Source organism: Rhinoraja longicauda, chromosome 10 (assembly GCF_053455715.1).
Source record: "Rhinoraja longicauda isolate Sanriku21f chromosome 10, sRhiLon1.1, whole genome shotgun sequence".
NCBI classification, from domain to species: domain Eukaryota; kingdom Metazoa; phylum Chordata; class Chondrichthyes; order Rajiformes; family Arhynchobatidae; genus Rhinoraja; species Rhinoraja longicauda.
This window is the reverse complement of record NC_135962.1, coordinates 53,081,832-53,102,574: the sequence shown is the minus strand read 5'-3', so window position 1 is coordinate 53,102,574 and position 20,743 is coordinate 53,081,832. Positions and strand designations below refer to the sequence as shown.

The window sequence follows — 20,743 nt, the reverse complement described above, 5'->3', positions numbered from 1 at the left end:
TGTGTCCCCCACCCCCCATTGTTCATTGTACTCCCCCCACCTCCCTCACGGCTGTTCCCCACGCCAGGTCCTCCATTGTTCTTCCCCTCCCCCCTCAAGGCGCTCATGGAGGAGCAGATAGTGTTGAGAAAACAGGGAGTCTGTAGAAGGACTTGGACAGGTTTGGAGTGGGCATAGATGTGGCAAATAGAATACAGCATATCAAAGTTTACGGTCATGCACTTTAGTAGATGCAATAAGGGCTTGGACTTTTTTCTAAATGGGATTCAGAATCCCATTCAGGATTCAGAAATTGGAGGTGCAAAGGGACATGGGAGTGCTAGTGCAATATTCCCAAAAGGTTAATTTGCCGGTTGAGTCAGTGGCATGGAAGGCAAATGCAATGTTAGCATTATTTTGAGAGGACTAGAATATATAAAAGTAAGGATGTTATGCTGAGGCTTTCTAAGGCACTGGTCAGACTACATTTGGAATATTATGAGCAATTTTGGGCCCCATATCTGAGAAAGGATGTTTTGGCATTTGGAGAGAGTCCAATAGAGGTTTACGAGAACGATTCCAAGGATGATTGGGTTAATGTCTGAGAAGCATTTGATGGCTCTGGGTGTGTACTCACTGGAGTTTAGGATGAGATGCGATCTCATTGAAACCTACCAAATAATGAAAGGCCTAGATAGAGTGAATGTAGAGAGGATATTTCCAGTGGTGGGAGAGTCTAGGACCAGAGGGCACAGCCTCAGAATAAAAGAACGTGCCTTTGAAATGGAGATGATCTTTTTCGTCAGAGGGTGAAGAATCTGTGGAACTCATTGCCACAAACGGCTGTGGAGGGCAAGTCATTGGGAGATTTTAAAGCAGAGATTGATTGGTTCTTGACTGGTAAGGGTGCCAAAGGTTACGGAGAGAAGGGAGGAGAATGGCGTTGAGAGGGAAAAATAGATTAGCTATGATCAAATGGCAGAGCAGACTTGATGGGCCAAATGGCCAAATTCTGTTCCTTTGTCTTATGAACATGTATCTAACAGATCAAACGCTGGTACAAAGCCACATGTTTTGAGTCCTGATACAGTCTCAATAGATGCTGTCTGACCCATTATGTTTTTCCACCAGTTTTTTAGTCATCTCGTTAATAACCAAAGTATAGTGTCACCAAGCATAATGTTCTTTCTCAATGTTTGCTCAATAAAAATTATACATTTATACATGCTACTGTTGACCTTGTTCTACCATGCTACAAAGGAGCTAATGTGACACACTAAATGTTAGCATGTGTGGAAACAAAAAAAATCATTCAAATCATCTATAAACCTCTCTTCACTGTGCATTGACGTTAAAATGAATGACAGTGATTTGGCAAACCTTTTACCTCTCCTGGTTCTAATTTTATGGACAAAACTCAGAAGTTATTATGCTGAGAAAGGATTCAACAGACAGGGGTTCTTTTCTTTGAAAGCTAGTGTACATCTGATTAAGTCCTTTGTGGTTATGAATATAAGGTACACTTAAAGGATGCTTCCATGTGTGGAGACATTGGAAATAGAAGCTGTTAGTGGATGTAAGATATTTTGAAAGGGGAGGGTGACCAGCCATCATATAGTACGGTGACCAAATCTGAACATTATACTCCAACTGTGGCCACACCAGCATCTTGCACAGCTGCATTCATAGACCCACTCTCTGTAGTCCATGGGAATTAGAGAAACAAATATGTGGGGATATCTCAAGTAGCTGTAAGAATAATCGGATTGTAATAGTAGGTGGTTTCAACTTCTCTCTTATTGACTGGGACTGTATGATGCAAAGAGTTTGGATGGGGTAGAATTGGTTAAATCTGTCCCAGGAAAGTGTTCTGGGAAATGAGGCAGAGCAAGTGGCTGAAGTATTAATGGGGGAAACGGGGGTGGGGCACTTTGGTACCAGTAACCATCATTTTATTTGTGCTAAAAGAATTATCGTAAGAAGATAGGTGGTGAACAAGTTAAAGTCTGAAATTGGGGCAAGATCAATTCTGAAGGCATTAGATAGGAACTCACAAAGTTGATTAGGAGGGAAAATTTGAAGGTAAAGGGACATCTGGCAAGTGGGAGGTTTTTAAAAGTGAGACAGGGAAAGTTCAAGGACAGCATATTTTTGTTAGTGTGAAGGGTAAAGTTGACAGGAGTATTGATGATATGAGATATTGAGACATTGGTCAGGAAAAAGGAGTCAACTATCAGGTATAGATAGCTGCAATCAAGTGTATCCCTCGAGGAATAAAAGGGATGGACTACACTTAAGAGGGAAATCAGGAAGACAAAAAAAGGACATGAGATAGTACTGGCAGATAAGGTGAAGAGAATCATAAGAGATGTATAAAGAGCAAAAGGGTAACTAGGAAGAGGACAGGTCCCACTGAGGGTTAATTTGGCGAGATTAGATTAATTTATTATCATATACATAGGGATGCAAGATTTTCCTTGTTCGCATGAAGCTCACAGGGTAAATGGTATACATATAGTAATGATAAATACATTAATAAATATAAAGAATGCAAAACAGGCAGAATGGTGCAAGATTGTTGTGCAAAATCCAAGTAGTGCAAAAGAATGTTAAAGCACCATAATGGAATAACCAAATAAGGTAAAGTTAATAGGTAAGAGTACCTACAGAGCTCCAGGAATGGGGTGTGAAAGAGGTAATTGGTTCTGGAATTTGACAGCAGTGGGGCAGTAACTGTTCTTAGGTCTGGAGTTTCACTCTTCTGTATCTTCCCCCAGAAGGTAATTGAGAGTAAAGGGAATGGCCAAGATGACAGGCATCCTTGACGATACCTCCAACCCTCCTGTTGCAAAGGATGAAGATGAATTGGATGGGAGGAAATAATGAGCCTACGATGGACTGGGCTGTGTTCACCAATTTATGCAAGTTTAGGTGGGCAAGAGCAGAGCAGTTGTGACACCGGGCTGTGATGACTTTCTATGGTGCATCTATAGAAGTTTGAAAGAATTCTCATGAAGATACCAAATCTTCTCAGATACCAAAGGAAGTAAATATACTGGTGCACTTTCTTGATCGCTGCAAAAGTGTGACAGGACCAGGTAAGGTTGCTGGTGATATGAAATCCTAGGGAATTTGAAGCTGTCAACTATCTCTACAACAATCCATTGATGATGACAAAGTTGTCTTCACCCCCTCGCTTACTTAGGTTAACAATCAACTCTTTTGCCTTGTTAACGTGAAACATTAGGTTGCTGTTCTGATACAAGGTTCCTGATCTCTCTCCTATACTTTATCATCAATATAGAGCAAAGGACTGAGCATACTGAGGGCATCAGTGTTAAAAGTCAGAATGGAGCTCTGACCAATTCGGTCATTATGACCAATTTTAACAAACTGTGGTCTACTGGTCAGGAAGTACAGAAGCCAGTTGCAGATGAAATCCCCAGTTTATGCAGAATTATGATGTTGAAGATAGACACGAATTGCTGGAGAAACTCAGTGGGTCAGGCAGAATTTCTGGAGTAAAAGGATGGGTGACGTTTTGGGTCGGAGCCCTTCTGCTGAGTTGTAGCGAATGAATAGCATATGTGGTCTTATTGTCAAGGTGATCAGTGCTGAATGTAGTGCAAGAGAGATGGTGTGCTCTGTACACTTATATTTCTTATACAGGGATGGCAAAAACTGGTACAAATGTGGCCATTAGCATTCTTTCAAAGCACTTCATTAAATTCAATGTTATTGCTACTGAGTTATTGATGCGGGTCACTTTATTGGAGTAAAATTTCAGAACGCATCTAGCGACACCAATCAAGCTTCCTGCTTTCTGAGAGTTAACTTTCATGAAAGCAGATCTGAGTTGATGGGGGGTTAGGGAGACATATGCCTAGGTGGACCTTTGCCTGTTCAAAACAGGCATAAAAGACATTAAGTTAATCAAAAATGCCGACGATCGCCTTAGACTTTGGCTTGTAGTCCATGATGGTATTTAAGCCTTGCCTCAGTCGCCTGGCATCCGTTTGATTAAATTAAGCCTCCGGCTTGTTTCAGAAGATTCTCTTGGCATCTGTAATAAACTAGGGGAAATAATATTTGGCATTCCTATGCAGTGTGGGATCTCTTTCTTGAAAGTCTTGGATCTCGACTTTAGCAGAGAGTGAATCTTGCTGTTCATCCAAGCTTTCTGGTCAGGATAGACACTAATTGACTTTGTTGGGATGTAATCGTCAATGCATTTATTGATGATACCAGTGACAACTGAGTTATACTCATTCAGGCTTGATGAAATGGTCTTGAACATGTTCCAGACCATTGACTAAAGGCAGCCTGTGAAGTGGCCTCTAAGACCACTGCTGTATTACTCTTTCCGTTGGTGTCTCATGTTTCAATCTCTGCCTGTAAGTCAGACGAAGCAGCAGCGACATACATCTAGGTGGAAAAATCTTTTAGGGGACTGTAAAAGTAGTGTGCATAGATTTAAGGTGAGAGGGGAAAGATTTAAAAAGGGACCTGGGGGGCATTTTTTTCACACAGAGGGTATGGGGAATCGAGTTGCCAGGGGAAGCTGTGGAGGCAGTACAATCACAACGTTACAAAAAGCATTTTATCGGGTACATGGATAGGAATGGTTTGGAGAGATATGGACCAAATACAGTGAAATGGAACTTGCTCAATTAAGCACCTTGGTCAGCATGGGTGAATTCAGTGGAAGGGCCTGTTTCCACATTGTAAAACGCGATAGCGAAAAATGCACATTCCTTCATTTTTAAGGATTTAGATTTTTGAGGATATGACCAAAAAGGTAAATGAAGGCAGAGCTGTAGATGTTGTATGCATGGATTTTAGTAATGCATTTGACAAGGTTCCACATGGTAGGCTGCTCTGCAAGGATGGATCCCATGGGATTCAAGGAGAGATTGCAGAATGGATAGAAAATTGGCTTCACGGAAGGAAGCAGAGAGTGATGGTGGAAGGTTGTTTCTCGGACTGGAGGCTTGTGACTAGTGGTGTGCCCCAGGGTTCGGTGCTTGGCCCATTGTTGTTTGTTATCAGTTTTGGGCACCATGTTATAGGAAAGATGTTGTCAAGCTGGAAAGGGATCAACAAAAAATTACAAGGATGTTGCCAGGACTCAAGGGCCTGATCTATAGAGAGAGGTTGGGCAGACTAGGACTCTAATCCTTGGAGCGCAGGAGGATGAGGAGTGATCTTATAGAGGTGTATAAAATCATGAGAGGAATAGATCGGGTGGACGCACAGTCTCTTGCTCAGAGAAGGGGAATCGGAGAACTAGAGGACGGAGGTTTAAGGTGAGGGGGGGGATTTAATAGGAACCTGAGCGGTAACTTTTTCACGCAAAGGGTGGTAGGCGTATGAATCAAGCTGTTGGAGGAGGTAGTTAAGGCCGGTACTATCGCAACGTTTCGAGGGATATGGGCCAAATGCAGGCAGGTGGGACTAATGTAGATGGGACACTTTGGCCGGTGTGGGCAAGTTGGGGCAAAGGGCCTGTTTACACGCTGTAAGACTTTATAATTCTGATATGCCTACAATAGCTTTTACCAATTTCTGCAGATGCACTATGGAAAGCATCCTAGCTTGGTATAGCAAATGCTCCAAAACTCCAGGAAATTGCAGAGTTGTAAATGCAGCAGCCAATCTACCACACAAACTAGCTTCCCAACCCCATCAACTCAATCTATACTTCATGCCACCTCAGCAAAATAGCTAAGATAATCAAGGGCCACACACCCCGGTCTTTCTCTCTTTGCCCCTCACCATCGGGAAGGAGATATAAAAGCTTAAAAGCACACACCATCAAATTTAAGTAAGGCTTCTTTCCCTTTGTTATCAGATTCTTGTATGGGGCCTTGTATCCTGGGGATGATTTCCCAATCTTCCAATACATTTCACCACAGAGCTTGTACTTTGTTTTTATTTGCACTTTCTCCATAGCTGTAACACTATTCCTGTTTAATTTATCATTTGCACTACCTGATGTAGTCACGGAGCGTATGATTTGCCTGGATAGGATGCAAACCAAATGTTATCCCTTTACCTCAGTACCAATGACAATAATAAAAAATAATAAGTGAAATGTTTGTGGCTGCAGGAGTCAATACTTTACAAACTGTCTTAAGAAATCTTATGTATAAATCTATTTGCCAGATTAATGACTCTGAAAATGAAATCATCTTGGCATTATCAAACATAAGGTTTAGCACCACATGCTACCAATCCCAGCTCTGGAGACATTGGTATAGTTGTCTCGTTGTAGGACACTGATTTTTTTTTCTTGATTTTAAACCAAGAGTAATTAACTGTGCAAGTACAGTAGTACAGTAGTAGTAATAAACAAAACCAGTACCTATGACTCTGTAAGTTCCAACTTGTATAGAACGTTGGAATGGATAGAGAGAACAAAAGGAAAGGTAAAAACTACGAGGGATTGAAGGACACAGATGGTGGTAGTGCTAGCTCATTCTAAACTGCGAATGAGAACCAACACTAAAATAGACTATTACCTCAAATGATGAGATAAAATGTTAAGTGGGAATATGGTGAGGTCCTAAAATTTATATTGCGCTTATCTGGAATTGAGTGAAAAACCAAAAGCAGTGAAATCAGAATGGAAGTAGGATAGAGAATTAAAGTGACAGGAAACTGGAAATTCAGGGTTCATTTTTGCAGACTGAGGAAAGTTTATAAAAAAATATGTAATATCGTCAAAGCAATTAACATGGGCAGTTCTACAGTTCAGAGAACTAACCTATACCTTAGAGGCTCTGTGCCAGTTTTCCCAGATGCCTCTTCTAACCTACTAAATGAAACTACAGCATAGAGCAATAAGGGTACTATACGTATGGATTGAGTATTAATTAATGGACAGTAAATAGTCAGGATACAGAAGTTATTTTCAGATTGATTGGGCAAATAGGGTGCTGCAGGGATAGTGCTGGGGTCAGAGTTATTCACAATCTACATGAAAGATAAGGATGAGGAATTAGTCAGAGTCATACATGATAGAAACAGACTCTTCAGCAATCTGTCCATTCAACCAAGATGCCCCATCTATGCACATCCCATTTGCCCACATTCAGCCAATATCCCTCAAATCTTTCCTCTCCATTTAACTGTCTATTTGTATTTTCAATGTTGTTATTGTACCTGCCTCAACTGCATCCGTTAGGATCTCATTCCATGTACCCTCCACGTGAAAAGGTTGCCTCTCAGATTACTATTAAATCTTTCCCCTCTCAGCTTAAACCCATGCCCTCTAGTTCTCGATTCCCTACCTTGGGAAAAAGACTGTGTATTCATCCTATTCATTTTGCTCATGATTTTAGACACCTCTATAAGATCACCCCTCTGCCTTCTGTGCTCCAAGAAATAATGTTCTAACCTATCTATCTCTTCCTGTAGCTCAGGCTCTCAATTCCTGATAACATCTTCATAAATCTTCTCTGCACCATTTCCAGCTTAATGGCATCTTTCCGAGAGCAGGGTGACCAAAACTGAATATAATAGTCCATGTGTCATCTCACCAACCACTTGCATCACTGTAACATAATGTGCCAACTTCTATACTCAAATCTTCAATCTGTCTAAAAGGGACCAGACTTGAAACATCTGTCCATTCCCTCTCCAGAGTTTCTCCAGACCTTTGTGTTTTGCTGAAGATTCCAGCACCTTGTGTCTTTAGCACTTAATTCCCTGACTGATGACCACCGACATGCCAAAAGCCTTCTACATCACCTTATCTACCTGTGATGCCATCTTTGGGAACTATGTAGTTGTCCTTCTAGATCCCTCCAGTCTACAACACTCCACGGGGCCCTCACGGCCACAATGAATGTCCTATCTTGGTTCAAGGCAGGATAAGGGGTGATCTCATTGCAGCAGTCTAATTCAATATGGGTCTCACAGGAAGCCGAGCTGCAGCCTGACAGATCCAGTGACTGAGATGAAATCCTAACCTCTGGTGCTGTCTGTGAAATTTGCACGTTCTTGCTTTGAGAGCATGGGTTTTCTCTTGGTGCTCCATTTATCTCTCACACTCCAAAGGCATGGAGGTTGGCTGGTTAGTTGGTCACTGTATATTGTCCCCACTGTGTAGGTGAGCAGTAACAATGGGGTAGTTGATGGGAATGTGTGGTGACCAAAATGGGATTAAACATATTCATGTAAATGTATGCTTGATGGTTGGCAGGGTGTTGATGGGACAAAAGGCCTGCTTCCACAAGATATGTCCATGGTATATGCGGAAATGTTATTTACTCTGGCAGTGATGACCAGGTACATGAATCGCAAAAAAGGTTGTCCATCCAGGACAGAGAAGAAAGATGTTTCCCCCTTAGTGGGGTTGTAAATCTCTCTAGCACCAAGTTCACTCAGGGCAGAAATCAATAGATTTTCGATAGTACAATACTCAAGGGAAATGGAGTTAGTCTTGGAAAATGGCAGTGAGGTAAAAAGATCTAATTCAATGGTGGAGCAGGTGTGCGGAGCTGAACAATACAGAACCAGGTGTAGGTTAGTAAGATTTTATGTTCAGAAATCAATCAATTCACATTGCACTGACTCTAAGGTAAGTAACTCCATCTTTACCCGGAGACCCAGAGACATTATATATTAAACAATATGTCATTCAAGTACTGTAATATCATATCATAACTTTGTGACTTTTGAGTTTCAAACATTTTACAACCATCCGGTGACAATGCTGGAATCTTCAGCAAAACACAAAGTGCTGGAGGAACTCAGCAGATCAGACAGTATCTATAGAGGAAATACACAGATGATGGTTCGTGTCAGGACCCTTCTTCAGACTGCTGATGTTTGAGGTTGGGACCCTTCTTCAGTGATAGTGGGATATTTCTGGTCGTGACCTTTCTTGTCCCGATCCAAACCGTCACCTGTCTTTTCCCTCCACAGATGCTGTCTGACCAACTGAGTTCCTCCAACACTTCATGTTTTGGATAGTGTGTTATCATTTGGTTATCAATTTAATGCACAATATAAAGATTCTACAAATCTTTCAAATTGTCCCGTCAACAGAAGGCTCGAGGTCCCCGACCGCGGGAAGAAGATTGAACTTTTTTTTCGCCTTCCAACACAGTGAGGAATGTGGAGGAGTCACTGTGGTGGATGTTTATGTCAAAATGTATTTTGTGTGTTTTGTTGCTTTTTATTGATATGACTGTATGGCAAAACAAATTCCTCGGTTACTTGGCTAATAAAGTATGATTAGGATTATGATTATTATGATCTCAAAACAAATTTACAGCTAATTAAGAAGTTTGGAAATGCAGTTATGGTTGTAATGTTGAAAACACATAATTATTTTTTCTATTAGCAAGATTCTACTAACGAATGTGACCAAATAATCACTTTTAGTTATTTGTTTGGCTCCCCTCATGTTCTTCCATATAAAATCAGGGAATTATTGATGTCTGTCTGCGACACATATCTCAATTCAATTAAATATTTCATTTTATTAAAAATAACATTTAATGGTTTTGTGTACTATTGTAATGAGGTTTTCAGCCTACAATAGACACAAAAAGCTGGAGTAACTCAGCGAGACAGGCAGCATCTCTGGAGAGAAGGAATGGGTGACGTTGGAACTTTGGAAATGCTGTTATGGTTGTAATGTTGAAAACACATCATTACTTTTTCTATTAGCAAGATCCTACAAACAGCAGGACGAATATGACCAAATAATCACTTTTTGTTATTTGTTTGACTCCTCTCATGTTCTTCAGAAGGTCTCGACCCGAACCGTCACCCATTCTTTCTCTCCAGGGATACTGCCTGTCCCACTGAGTTACTCCAGCTTTTTGTGTCTATCTTCAGTTTAAACCAGCGTCTGCAGTTCCTTCTTACACTTTTCAGCCTAGAATGTTGTGTTTGTGACTCAGGCACAAAACCAAAACTACTGCCAATTGTGTCAAAGGCAAACATGATGTATAGATAGCAACAGATGATAATTCAGCCTATTTGCTCCATCGTACTTTCCAATAGCTCTATAAATCACTCCTCACATATATATTCAAGTACCATTAAAATTTGGTGACAATTTCCACTTACATCACCCGTTCAGGCTGTGAGTTTTGGATATCTACTACCCTCAGGGTGGAAAATTGTTCAATCATCTACTTCTTAACAATTATTTTTAAATTATATTCCCTGGTTTTTGACATATATTAATGGAAATAGAGCCATGGAGAGAGCATGGAAATAGCAACGTTGGTCTAACTGTCACTCACTCATTTGCACTACCCTATTTTTTTCTCCCCCTTGTTCTGAACAACTTTCCCAACTCTATACATCAAGACAGGGTAGAAAAGGTAGATCTTGTACTTATTTTACTCTTGAAGACACAGATGAGGACTAAGGGGTAGCCTAAGGTGCAAAGAGTGATATGCAGGCACAATATGATTTTGTCGATGTGAAAAGGGTGGATGTGCCTGGTCGATTTTCCAGAGTGAGATGAATTTCCAAAGAAGTAATTCACTCAGGATAAAGTTATTTTTCAATTGCAAAGTGCTTAAAACAAGAGGTACAAGTATATTTCTAGGCCTATAATTTAAAATGATTGAAAGTGTTTGATCATTGTAAGATTATTACACTTCAAAGTGATAATTTATTAGTTAAATAGCTGTCATAATTCCACCAAAATGTATTGGTTGAATATACTTTACTGTATAGTGACAATTATATTGCATTTGAAAATATATCAAGAGACATAAAAGATGCGTATGCATATGTTTAAAATCGAGAGATGAGATTGTATATGTGCACTAACAGCCACTAGTCAAAATAAATGCAATTTTAGTCATATTCACTTTGTTCCCAATTTGTTTCATGGTAAGGACTGACGAATGGGAGCTGTAGTCATTTGCAGGATGACAAATCAACTCAGCTTTCTTCTTTTCCGCCTTAGCATTTTAGTTTTGATGAAAAATCAATAACCCAAAATAGCAGCTCTGTTCCTCTCTGCCTTGGCTTGATGAATATTTTCGAGTTCTTTTATTGTGCTTTTTAAATGAAAAAGGAGAGTCATGCTTTGAGAACCTATACCCTGATACTGCTTCATGAAAAAATGACAGTAATTTGAAACCATACTTTCATTTAAATATTAATGTGTCAAACTGGCCATTGAAGGGGGAGAGAAAAAAAAAAAATTCAAAAATCTTTTGGAAAGTTAATCAAATTTTGGCTTTAAAGACAGTTTTCTAAAAAATAGTTGTATGATATTCAAAGCACAGAGTTGTTTCTGTCACTCACCTCGTGGTAGTGCATTTTCATTTTCTGCTGCTACTTGTCCATTTGTAGCAAACCGGTTCTGAACCTGCGCCTGTCCATTGTTGTTAAATAGGGAATTGGACAGTAGCTGTCCATTTCCATTTGATAAGTGTTTCACCGTACGTGATGTTCCTGTCAATTGCTGAGTATTAACAAGCTGTCCATACTTAGTTTGTGGACTGTTGGGAAAAAAAGCATCATAAATAAAACTCAAAATATTGAAATTTAAATTAAGTATCTCATCATTTGCTTAAAGAGGAGCTTTATTCCTAAAATGTTCTGAAATATTTGGTTACCCAAGTAACCAAGAATTTCAGAAGCATTCAGAAGAATTTCACTCCAGATGAACATGGAAATAAATATTTTATATATAAATTAGGTTACTGTAATATTCCCTAGTGTGTCCAATTGTTATTCATCCAATAGGAGAGTTCTCATAGCACTGGAAACCTGTTACAAATTTCTAACTTCAGAGAGGATTGCATTCATAAGAGCTGTGGTTACCCAACAAAGGACCCGAGACATGAGGGATAAACTGAGTCATGGTGAATTAATTTTCATTATAGTCAAGGCCATGGGTTTTCCCCCTATTTAAGGCATAAAGATGAAAACATTTTCATGTTCATAATATTTTCTTTATTCCCTCAAAGGACATCACTGTCCAAAGCAGCTTGAAATTTTCAGCCTGTCCTCTCGTTCATCTCGCTCGTACATGATTGCAGCACAATCAGGTGCTTGCTCTATTATCAAAATAACAGAGCCCAAGGCACGATCAGTTCTCCTGTCAGATAAAGTCCTTCAATTGTTGATTTCACCAGAATCCAGTGTGGATGGAGGAGCGTGATTCTGAAGTGGATGGGGCAAGGCAGGCAATAAGCAAACATATATTTGCTAGCATTTGTTGCTGAATTTGTTGCTCAGTCTTCCCTTCACATAGGTACCAGTTGATGATGACCCTGAGACGTGCATTTCACAGGCCCCAGGAGTACTTGAAAACAATTTAAAAATTCATTCATATAAAGTGTATATAAGTAATACCCAAGTTTACAACTATTATTATCATAGAAGTAATCATTTCCATCATCTGCTTATTGGCAAGTATTCTGTTGACAAAAATTGCAATTAGAGTCACAGATTTGAACAGCACAAGGATGGGTTATTTGGCCTGCCATGTACATCCTGACCTTTTGGTTTATCTACACAACTTCCACATCCTTTCCATTTGCCCACATATGGTTAATGTTCTTCTATACTGTATCTACTTACATGCTAATCCAAATGTCTATTAAAAGCAGTGACTGCATCCAATTCTAATACTTCCTCTGCCAGAGAGTTCCAGATATAAATCACATTCTGTGTAAAAAAATCCCCATTGAATACTCTCTCCGTATATCTAATCTCCTCTTGTTTTTGATGCCCTTACAATGGCAACAAGGTTCTGACTATCTACTCCATCTATGAATTCATAATCTTATATACCCCTCGAGGTCACCTCTCAGCCTCCTTCAACCCAGGGAAAACAAAAACCTGCCTATCCATTCTTTCCCCAAAACTAACGTCCTCCAATCTCCCATATTTCAGGCAACATCTTGGTGAATCTCTTTTACACAGTTTCTTGTGCAACCACATCCTTCCTATACTGTGAGGGCAGAAATAGAAAGATAGGACAGATGAGGAGTTGGTGCAGAGGACAGGTATTCAGATTTTGGGATGATTGAGATGCTGGAACTTGATATGGAAGGCGATGGAAGGTATATGGAACAAGCTGCCAGAGGAGGTAGTTGAGGTAGGTACTAAAACAACACCCAAAAGATATTTGGAGAGGTATATGGATAGGAAAGGTTCAGAGGGAAATGGGCCAAATACAGGCAGGTGGAATGGTGTAGATGGGCACTTTGGTCAGCACAGGCAATATTGGCTGAAGGGCCAGTTTCCATACTGTATGACTATCTCTGTTTCCCCTTATTCTAGATAATCTACAAATGTAAGCACTCCACCATTTGTCACATCTCCAGATGCCAAGACGATATGACCATACCTTAGACTTTTCTACCTCCCCATTTCTTACCTCCTTTGTAGAGACTCTTTGAAAATTCTGAGTAAGCTTTTGCATATTCATTTAATTATCTCCAGGTTCAGTTTTGTGCCAAATTTGATAACTTTTCTGAAATGCCTTAGAAATTTATGGCTTGACAGAAAAAAAAACTCTAGTCCTTTCGGATGTTGTTGGCCACTGTTATTGGCCAAATCACAAATGATGATGCGACAGCACACAGGAAAGGATTAAAACACCTGATGGTATTTTAAATGGTATTGCAACAACAATTTCTCACTAAACATCAACGAGACCAGGGAACTAACCACTAACTTCAGAAAGGGGAAGATGGGAGACAACGCGGCAGTTTTCATTGGTGGGTCAGCAAAGGAAAGTGTTAGTAGCTTCAAATTCATGGACTGACTATTAACATCTCACATGACCTGGCCTGGGCCCAGCACATAGATCTAATCTTGAAGAAGGTGCTAGTGCCTCTACTTCCTCATTAGTTTAAATAGATTTTCCATATCACTGAATATTCTCTACAAATTTCTACAGCTTTTCTGACTGGTTGCATCATGGCCTGGTACGGGCAAAGTCAACGCACAGCATACAAGTTGGGAGGCTACGTTGCAGATGCATAAGATGGTAGTGAGGCCGCATTTAGAGTATTGTGTTCAGTTTTGGGCACCATGTTATAGGAAAGATGTGGTCAAGCTGGAAAGGGTGCAGAGAGGATTTACGAGGATGTTGCCATGACACGAGGGCCTGAGCTATGGGGAGAGGATGAGCAAGCTTGGGCTCTATTCCATGGAACACAGGAGGATGAGGGGGTGATCTAATAGAGGTGTGTAGAATCATGAGAGGAATAGAACAGGTAGACACACAGAGTGTCTTGCTCAGAGGGAACCAGAGGACATAGCTTTAAGGTGAGGGGGAAAAGTTTTAATAAGAATCTGAGGAGTAACTTTTTCACGCAAAGGGCAGGAGGTGTATGGAAGAGCTGCCAGATGAGGTAGTTGAGGCAGGTACTATCGCAATGTTTAAGAAACATTTAGACAGATACATGGATAGGACTTTTTTAGAGGGATATGGGCCAAACGCAGGTAGGTGGGATTAGTGTAGACGGGACATGTCGGCCGGTGTCTTCAAGTTGAGCCGAAGGGCCTGTTTCCATGCTGTAACACTATCACTCTACGAGGAATGCAAGAAGTCGCAGAAAGTGGTGGACTCAGCCTGCACCATTACAGGCACAGCCTTCACCACCATCAAATACATATGTGCCTTAGGAATGTGGCAGGTTATATTTTGGATCCTCAACATCTGGGTCATGCCCTCTTCTCACTGCTACATTAAGCAAGAAATACAGAAACCTGAAGTCTCACACCACCTGGTTCAGGAGCAGCTACTTTTCTATAACCATGGGGTTCATGAACCAACTCTAATCCTACTTTGACACCAGAACATTACAGATCACCTTTTGACTTGTTTTTCCTAATTGTGTTTTGCATTAACGTCTTGTTAATCTAACGTCTTGCAATCTTTTTTCCCTTTTACCGTCTTGCAGGAATTTATGTGTAATTTTTGTATACTTGATCTTTTTGTGTGCTTGTCCAAGTCTGAGCCTATGATGCTGCTGCAGGCAAAATTTGTCCATTCAATGTCTTTGTGTGTAAGTTGTCGCAGTGGAGCCGTCAGCTGACTGTTGTTTAGAATGAATTTTCCAAGGTAATTGACCATCCCCAGAAATCTTTGCAGAGCTGGGACATCTGGCATTTCACTTTTATTTTGGAAAGGTCGGCTTTGAGGCCTTCACTTGTGAAAACGTGTCCAATATAGCTGACCTGGTTCAGTCGGAACCTGCACGAGAGGATTGAGCCTCAAGTTCACCTCTCTGGCACGGTTGAGCCCTTTTCTCAAGTTGGCATCGTGTTCTTCCACGTTTTTTACCTCCAATGATTATGTCATCGACTATGATCGCACAGGGATATCCAGCGAAAATCTGTTCCATGGAGCGCTGGAACACTTCACTGGCAGAGGTGAGTCCGAATGGCATCTTTAAAAACCTGTAGCAACCAAAAGAAGTGCTAAAAGTGCTTAGCATTGAAGATGTGTGATCAAGTGAAATCTGCCAAAAGGAGTTCTTAGCATCTAAGACAGAAAACACAGATGCATTTGACATGTGGGCAGCCACTTCTACCACAGTACACATAGGGTGGAGTGGCCTTTTCAAAACCGTGTTCAGGTCTCTTGTATTAAAGCATATTCTGATTTTCTGTTTGTCCTTTTTGTCGGTGGCAACCATAGATGACCCAATCAGTTGGCTCAGACACAGGAATGATGACACCCAATTCCTGCATTCTGTCTAGCTCAGCTTTGACTCTGTCCTTCATAGCCACAGGAATGCGATGTCCAGGACGAACAACGGATCTCACATCCAGGTCAAGTGCCATGGAATAGGTTACAGGCAGCTTTCCAAGCTCAGCAGTGATCACTGTATTCTGTTTGAATTTGATATGACAGATCATCTTCAGTGGGGCTCAACTGGTGAACAACTTTACTGAATGAGACCAGCCTCATTTGCCTGCATGCACGTAGCCCTCGCAGTGGCAGAACATCCTCTTGAACAATGTAAAATGGCAATGTGTATGGCTGTCCCACTAGGTGGCACTGCAACTTAACCATACCAACAGTTTTGATTTTGCTGCCCCCATATGCAACAAGGTTTGCGGTTTTAATACATGCTCTTATTTGTTCTTCATCCTGTAGTTGTTCAAATGTATTTTTTGACAAAACGTTACACTTGGCACATGTGTCTACTTTCATTTCAACTGGAATGCCATTAACTTGCACAGTAACAAAAGGTTCCTCATTTTTTTCTATCTGTGCATCAGTTGAATCAACAGTCATTTGCAGTGTTATTCCATCGACATAGAATATTTAATCAGCACTACTATTGGCTTGAACAGTCCTCCTAGGTCTCTGCCTGTTCTAGGTTTGTTGTGTGGACTTGCAGCACCTTTTAAAATGATTCCATTTTTTACAGGCATGGCACTGTTGACCAAAAGCTGGACATTTGTCTCTTTTAGCTGCATGACTAACTCCACAGTTGTTGCAGTTGGCAATACACTGTGTCCCATTTTTTTCTGACTGTTTTTTCATTTTTATCTCAAGCTTTTGTTTCCTCGTGAACCTAGCCTGGACTGCATCCACATTTGTGACAGAGTGCTGTGGAGAAGCCAGCGTTTTCTTGTGCTCTTCAGTTATCTCATGAATTTGACAGATAGAGACAGCTTTAACTAATGTCAAATTACTATCACGCATTAGCACCTTTCTCAATTTGTCATTATTGATACCACAGACCAGTGCATCTCTAATAAGCTCCTCATAGAGATCTCCAAAATAGCAGCTTTTTGCTTTAATCCTTCAATCACTGACATATGATTCAATTGGCTCAGTGTAGCGACCATAGGGATTGGTCCTGAGAGTCGAACCCTCGGATTGGCCAGCAGGGTCACGTGGTGGTTTTGGAGCCCAAAACCAGTCAGTGGGAAGAGGACTTCGATGTAGATAGTTTGAGTTAATGGTCGTCTGCGATCTTGGTTGTTATCTTTGTAACTGAATATTGCTACCGCAATAAACTTCTTTAACAAAGTTACAAGCCTTCAGACTCGCCATATTGGTGACCCCGACGTGATCTAGCCGATCACCTACCATGCAGGGACAGGACACCCCTGCTCCGGTTCTAACGCCCGGCAACCGCAGCTAAACGCGGTCAGCGTTCATCTTCCTCCGCTTTGGGCGCACCAACCACACCTTTGGTTTGCGCATGCTGAAGCGCAATTCCATCTGAGAGGCATCTCGGTGGACGAGACAAAATATTATTACCTGGTCAGTGCTCTACCGCCTGAGACGTCCGCGCAGGTGATGCAGTTCATCACCTCCCCTCCCGCAGACGGCAAGTACGAAGCGCTGAAGGTAATCATGCTTCGAACCTTCGGATTTAGTAGGCATGAGCGAGCCGAGAGGCTTATGCATCTACCAGATCTCGGAGATCGGCTGCCGTCCGTCCTCATGGCCGAAATGTTGGCGCTGGAGGGCGGGCACAAGGATTGCCTCATGTTTGACCAGGCATTCCGGGAGCAACTTCCAGAAAACGTTAGGCTTATGCTCACGGATTGTTCTTTCGGGGATCCCGTGGCATAGGCGGAGAAAGCCGATGCGCTTATGGCGTCAAAATCGCGAAAGTACAGTTCGATCAACAGAGTCACGGCACCATCGGGCAGCCCGCCACGACACCAAGATGGCGCCGCGACTCCCGCCATTTCTCCAAAACCCTGCCAAAAGGATCCGCACAGGCGCGGCTGGTGTTATTATCATCTGCGATGGGGTGGAGAAGCCCGCAACTGCCGCTCACCTTGTACTTTCTCGGGAAATGCCTCGGCCGATCGTACATAGAGGCAGTTGCGATTGGCCAGAACCGACGCCTCTACGTCGTGGATCGATTCACAGACACAGAATTCTTAGTCGATACGGGAGCCATAGTAAGCATCGTACCGCCGACCGATCTCGAAGCTCGATCGGGTAAGAGAGGGCCTACCCTCATCGCGGTCAACGGTAGCACCATCCGCACGTATGGTACGCGGGCAATGTCTCTGTCGTTCGGTACCTGCACTTACGAATGGTCGTTTATCATTGCGGAAGTCGGTCAGGCGATCCTGGGCGCAGATTTTCTATGGGCCTTTTCGCTAGTGGCCGATGTCCGAGGTAAAGGCCTTCGATTCTCCGCTAGCAGCGATGAGCCCGCTGCTCCACCGCCTGCCACCCCGCCCAGCCCGACTGTCCAGGCCGTAGTTGCGGCCTCCGGCCCATATGCTGAGGTCCTGGCTGAGTTTCCGGAGCTGCTCATTCAGCGTTTTGACGCTCCATCTGCAAAGCACGGCGTTGTCCATTATATTTCCACCGAGGGCCCCCCCGTTTTCGCTCGGGCCCGGAGATTGCCGCCGGACAAACTAATGGTTGCGCGTGAAGAATTCCAGAAGATGGAACAAATGGGCATTATCCGTCGTTCCGACAGCCCGTGGGCCTCTCCGTTGCATATGGTCTTCAAAGCATCTGGGGGGTGGAGACCATGTGGAGATTACCGGCGTCTTAACGCCATCACCACTGCAGACCGCTACCCCATACCGCATATCCAGGACTTCTTGTCTAGTCTGGAAGGTACTACGGTGTTTTCCGAAATTGATTTGGTGCGGGGGTACCACCAGATTCCTGTGCATCCGGAAGACGTACCAAAGACTGCCATGATCACTCCGTTCGGGTTGTTCGAATGGTTGCGAATGCCTTTCGGTTTGAAAAACGCGGCGCAGGTGTTCCAGAGGCTTATGGACCATGTCGGTCGAGAATTGTCTTTTGTTTTTATTTATTTGGATGATATCCTGGTCGCCAGTCGCTCGGAGCAAGAACATCTGGTCCATTTACGGACTGTGTTCCAGCGGCTTCAAGACCACGGGCTAATCATTCACCCCTCAAAGTGTCAATTTGGTCTCTCCTCTATTGATTTCCTAGATCACCGGATCACCTCAGCCGGTGCCACTCCTTTGCCGGAAAAAGTGGAGGCAGTTCGTGCCTTTCCGCGGCCCACCACGGTAAAGGGGTTGCAGGAGTTTGTAGGGATGGTGAATTTCTACCACAGGTTCGTGCCGGCAGCAGCACGGATCATGCGTCCGCTCTTCCAGTGTTTCACGGGCAAACCTGTCGAGTTGGAGTGGTCCGCTGCGGCCGAGACGGCCTTTGAGGCAGCTAAAATGGCTCTGGCAGACGCCACCATGCTCGTCCACCTGAGCACCTCCGCCCCCACGGCCCTGACGGTCGATGTGTCAGACGTGGCGGTGGGATGGTTCTTGGAACAGCATGTTGATGGCATTTGGCAGCCCTTGGCGTTTTTCAGCTGACAGCTTCATCAGGCTGAGCTGAATATAGCGCCTTTGACCGGGAGCTTCTGGCTCTCTATTTAGCTGTCCGCCACTTTAGGTATTTTCTAGAAGGCCGCCCGTTCGTGGCCTTTACTGATCATAAACCGCTGACTTTCGCTTTTTCAAAAGTGTCTGACCCATGGTTGGCCCGCCAGCAGCGGCACCTGACTTCCATCTCTGAGTTTACCACGGATGTTCGCCACGTCGCTGGTAAGCTTAATGCCGTTGCTGATGCCCTGTCCAGGCCAGCCGTTTCCCCAATTTCAGCGGTGGAATGCGAGGTAGATTTTCAGGAGCTTGCGGAGGCACAGCGCCTGGCAGACACTGCCTCAGCATATCACTCCACCACTTCGGGGTTGAAGTTGGCCCAAGTGGCTTGTGGGCCTGCGGGTACAAAAGTCTGGTGTGAAATTTCCCTCCCCCGCCCCAGGCCGGTGGTGCCGGCCGCCCTTCAGCGTCGGGTGTTTGATGCCATTCATGGGCTGGCACACCCGTCCATTCGCTCCACCTCCGCCTTAGTAGCCACTAGATTTGTTTGGCATGGCCTGCGGAAGCAAGTAGCCGCTTGGGCCCGATCCTGTGTTCCCTGCCAGACCTCTAAAGTTCACCGGCATGTCCAACCTCCTGTGCAGGAGTTTGTGGTTCCTGAGGTCCGTTTTTTCCACATTCATGTGGATTTAGTTGGGCCTTTACCTTCCTCTAGGGGCTACACTCACCTACTCACGGTGGTTGACAGATTTACCCGTTGGCAGGAGGCCTTCCCGTTGTCCGACATCTCCGCCGCCTCTTGTGCCCGGGCCCTGGCCCTGCATTGGGTGCCCCGTTTTGGTGTTCCGTCCGTCATCACCACCGACCGGGGATCCCAGTTCACCTCAGCCCTTTGGGCTACGTTAGCGGAGCTGTACAGTTCCAGGTTGCAGCAGATCACGGCGTATCACCCACAGGCTAATGGGCTCGTGGAGAGGTTTCACCGACAACTTAAGTCTGCCCTCAGTGCGTGGCTGGATGGCCCTGATTGGGTGGATCAGCTGCCCTGGGTTCTTCTGGGCATCCATACTGCTCCTAAGCAGGATCTCGGAACTTCGTCTGCGGAACTGGTATATGGCTCGCCACTCAAAGTGCCCGGGGATTTCCTTCCGGAGTGCTCTGGACAGCAGCCCTCGGTTCTGTCGGTTTTGGCATCACTCCGGGCGCAAGTGGGTTCCCTAGCTCCGGTTCCTACTTCACGTCATGGGTGTTCCATGGTGCATGAACCGCCAGCCTTGAAGGACTGTGAATTTGTGTTTCTGCGTAGGGATGCCCATCGTTCCCCGTTGCAGAGGGTCTATGAAGGACCGTTCCACGTGTTGCGTAAAGGAACGGTCACTTTCACCTTAGATGTTGGGGGCAGGAGAGAGCTCGTCTCCGTGTCCAGGCTCAAACCTGCCTACTTGGATCAGGACCGTCCTGT

At 43.5% G+C, this 20,743-nt stretch overlaps 1 protein-coding gene across 4 annotated transcripts in view; it reads right to left on the bottom strand.

The window, feature by feature from the left end:
* LOC144597455 (latent-transforming growth factor beta-binding protein 2-like) overlaps positions 1 to 20,743 on the bottom strand; it is a 172,173-nt gene that overhangs the window by 104,898 nt on the left and 46,532 nt on the right. For all 4 annotated transcript variants that reach the window (XM_078406876.1, XM_078406878.1, XM_078406877.1 and 1 more), the window contains exon 4: positions 11,266 to 11,462. In XM_078406876.1, the coding sequence (XP_078263002.1) occupies positions 11,266 to 11,462 (197 nt within the window). The remainder of the gene's footprint in view (positions 1 to 11,265; positions 11,463 to 20,743) is intronic.